General features: G+C 45.1%; 1 protein-coding gene across 1 annotated transcript; it reads left to right on the plus strand.

Annotated features, from left to right (window-relative positions):
- The first annotated feature begins 960 nt into the window (after window positions 1-960).
- LOC308634349 (guanine nucleotide-binding protein G(s) subunit alpha-like) lies at window positions 961-1,692 on the plus strand. Its single transcript, XM_081268190.1, has one exon. It carries the CDS (start codon window positions 1,267-1,269, stop codon window positions 1,537-1,539), a length of 273 nt encoding a protein of 90 aa, XP_081124316.1. The 5' UTR covers window positions 961-1,266; the 3' UTR covers window positions 1,540-1,692.
- The last annotated feature ends 210 nt before the right edge of the window (window positions 1,693-1,902 follow it).

A 1,902-nucleotide genomic window follows, 5' to 3' on the forward strand; every position in this document is an offset into this window, starting at 1 on the left:
GCGAGCGCTTTACCTCTGAGAACACAACCTCAGCCCATGATGAAAATATTTTTCACAACAGAATTAGTTTAAAAGAGTGTATACACAGTGAAAATTATCCAAAAATTGTACCCAACTATATAGAAAAGTGGATAAAGAAATGAACAAAGAAGAAAGAAAAAGAAAAAGCTTCTGAGATTTTGGTAACAAAATGAGCAACTTATTGTGACCCTTTAAAAAAAAAGAGCTGGGAATGTGGCTCAGTGGTAAAGCACCTCTGGGTTAAATCCTTAGCACCAAAATGTCATCAAAGAAAAATGACGATTAATGAACATAGAAAATATTTTATCTGATTGCACTCAATGGGTGGGCATATCAAATTCATAATAATTTAGTAAATATTAATCAAAGCATTTAATGTCAACTGAAATGAGTGCTCCACTAGTAAGCAAGATCATCTTTTAGAACATATTTTGTCAGTATATAACAAACTCTTTATGCAACTATTACTTGACCCTGTAATTCTATTTCAGTTATCATTTGATCCATGTATCTAGTCATTCATCAGAGTCTAACCAGGCAGCATTCCACAAAAAGAAGAAAAAGAAGGAATATAATAATAGGTAAAATTAGACTATGAGAAGAGGCATTTAAGAAAACTATTAATTTTCGCAAGTTAAAACCCAAGTGCTCTCAAGCAATTTACACAATAAATAAAATAGACTTAATGTATGTATCTGCACAACACACACACACACACACACACACACACACAGAGAGAGAGAGAGAGAGAGAGAGAGAGAGGGAGAGAGAGAGAGAGAGAAATAGAGAATATTTTGTAGCAACTTATTTTGTGAAGACAATATCTACTGGAAAAAAATACTAGGAAAACAAATAAATGTTCAATTTTATCTTATTCAGGGCTCTTTTGAAAAGCATAAAATGCTTTTATCTTTTTCTTTTATTTGAAAAGTATTTTGTAAGCAGCTCCCGCAGCTCCTGCTCTGGTCCGCCTCGGCCCGGCGGCGGCCATCAGTCCCCTCCGCTTCGGCTCGACGGGCGGGGAGCTGCGCGCGCCCCTCGGTCCGACCAACACCACCCTCCCCTTTGCGCCCGTTCGCGCGGCCCGCGCCCCGCAGTCCGCCCCGCGCGCTCCTCGCCGAGGAGCCGAGCCCGCGCCCGGCCCGCCCGCCCGGCGCTGCCCAGGCCCTCTCGGCCCGCGTGAGGCCGCCTGCGCCCGGCCCCGCCGCCGCCGCAGCCCGGCCGCGCCCCACCGCCGCCGCCGCCATGGGCTGCCTCGGAAACAGTAAGACCGAGGACCAGCGCAACGAGGAGAAGGCGCAGCGCGAGGCCAACAAAAAGATCGAGAAGCAGCTGCAGAAGGACAAGCAGGTCTACCGGGCCACGCACCGCCTGCTGCTGCTGGGCGCTGGAGAATCTGGTAAAAGCACCATTGTGAAGCAAATGAGGATCCTGCATGTTAATGGGTTTAATGGAGAGGGCGGCGAAGAAGACCCGCAGGCTGCAAGGAGCAACAGCGATGGAATATATTATCCCTAGATGATGGCTACAGTCTCTCCTCTTCCCGGCCTTTCCTATCACAATTTGCATGCTGGAATTGCTCGGTCTTATGAACCTCTAATAAGAATACTATTCTGTCTGGGGGGAGGGGGGGCCCCACCTACTACCTGACCTTTAAAGATAACTGCAAAACAACAACAACAACAAAAAAACTTTAATTGGCAAAAATGTAATAGAATGACTATTGAAAGGCACCTATATAGAAACTGATAATCTGCTGTACCAAAAGTTGGCATCTGAAATATGACAAGTCATTATTGAACAATCTACTGTGTACTAGATGTTGTGCTAAATCCTTGAACCCTACTAATAACCTTGCCTGCACGTCTCTCTGACTGTTCT

Source organism: Spermophilus citellus (assembly GCF_964194105.1).
Source record: "Spermophilus citellus genome assembly, chromosome: 15".
NCBI lineage: Eukaryota > Metazoa > Chordata > Mammalia > Rodentia > Sciuridae > Spermophilus > Spermophilus citellus.

Coding starts and splice junctions, on each gene's coding strand:
- LOC308634349 (XM_081268190.1), top strand. CDS start 1,267: ATGGGCTGCCTCGGAAACAGTAAGACCGAGGACCAGCGCAACGAGGAG.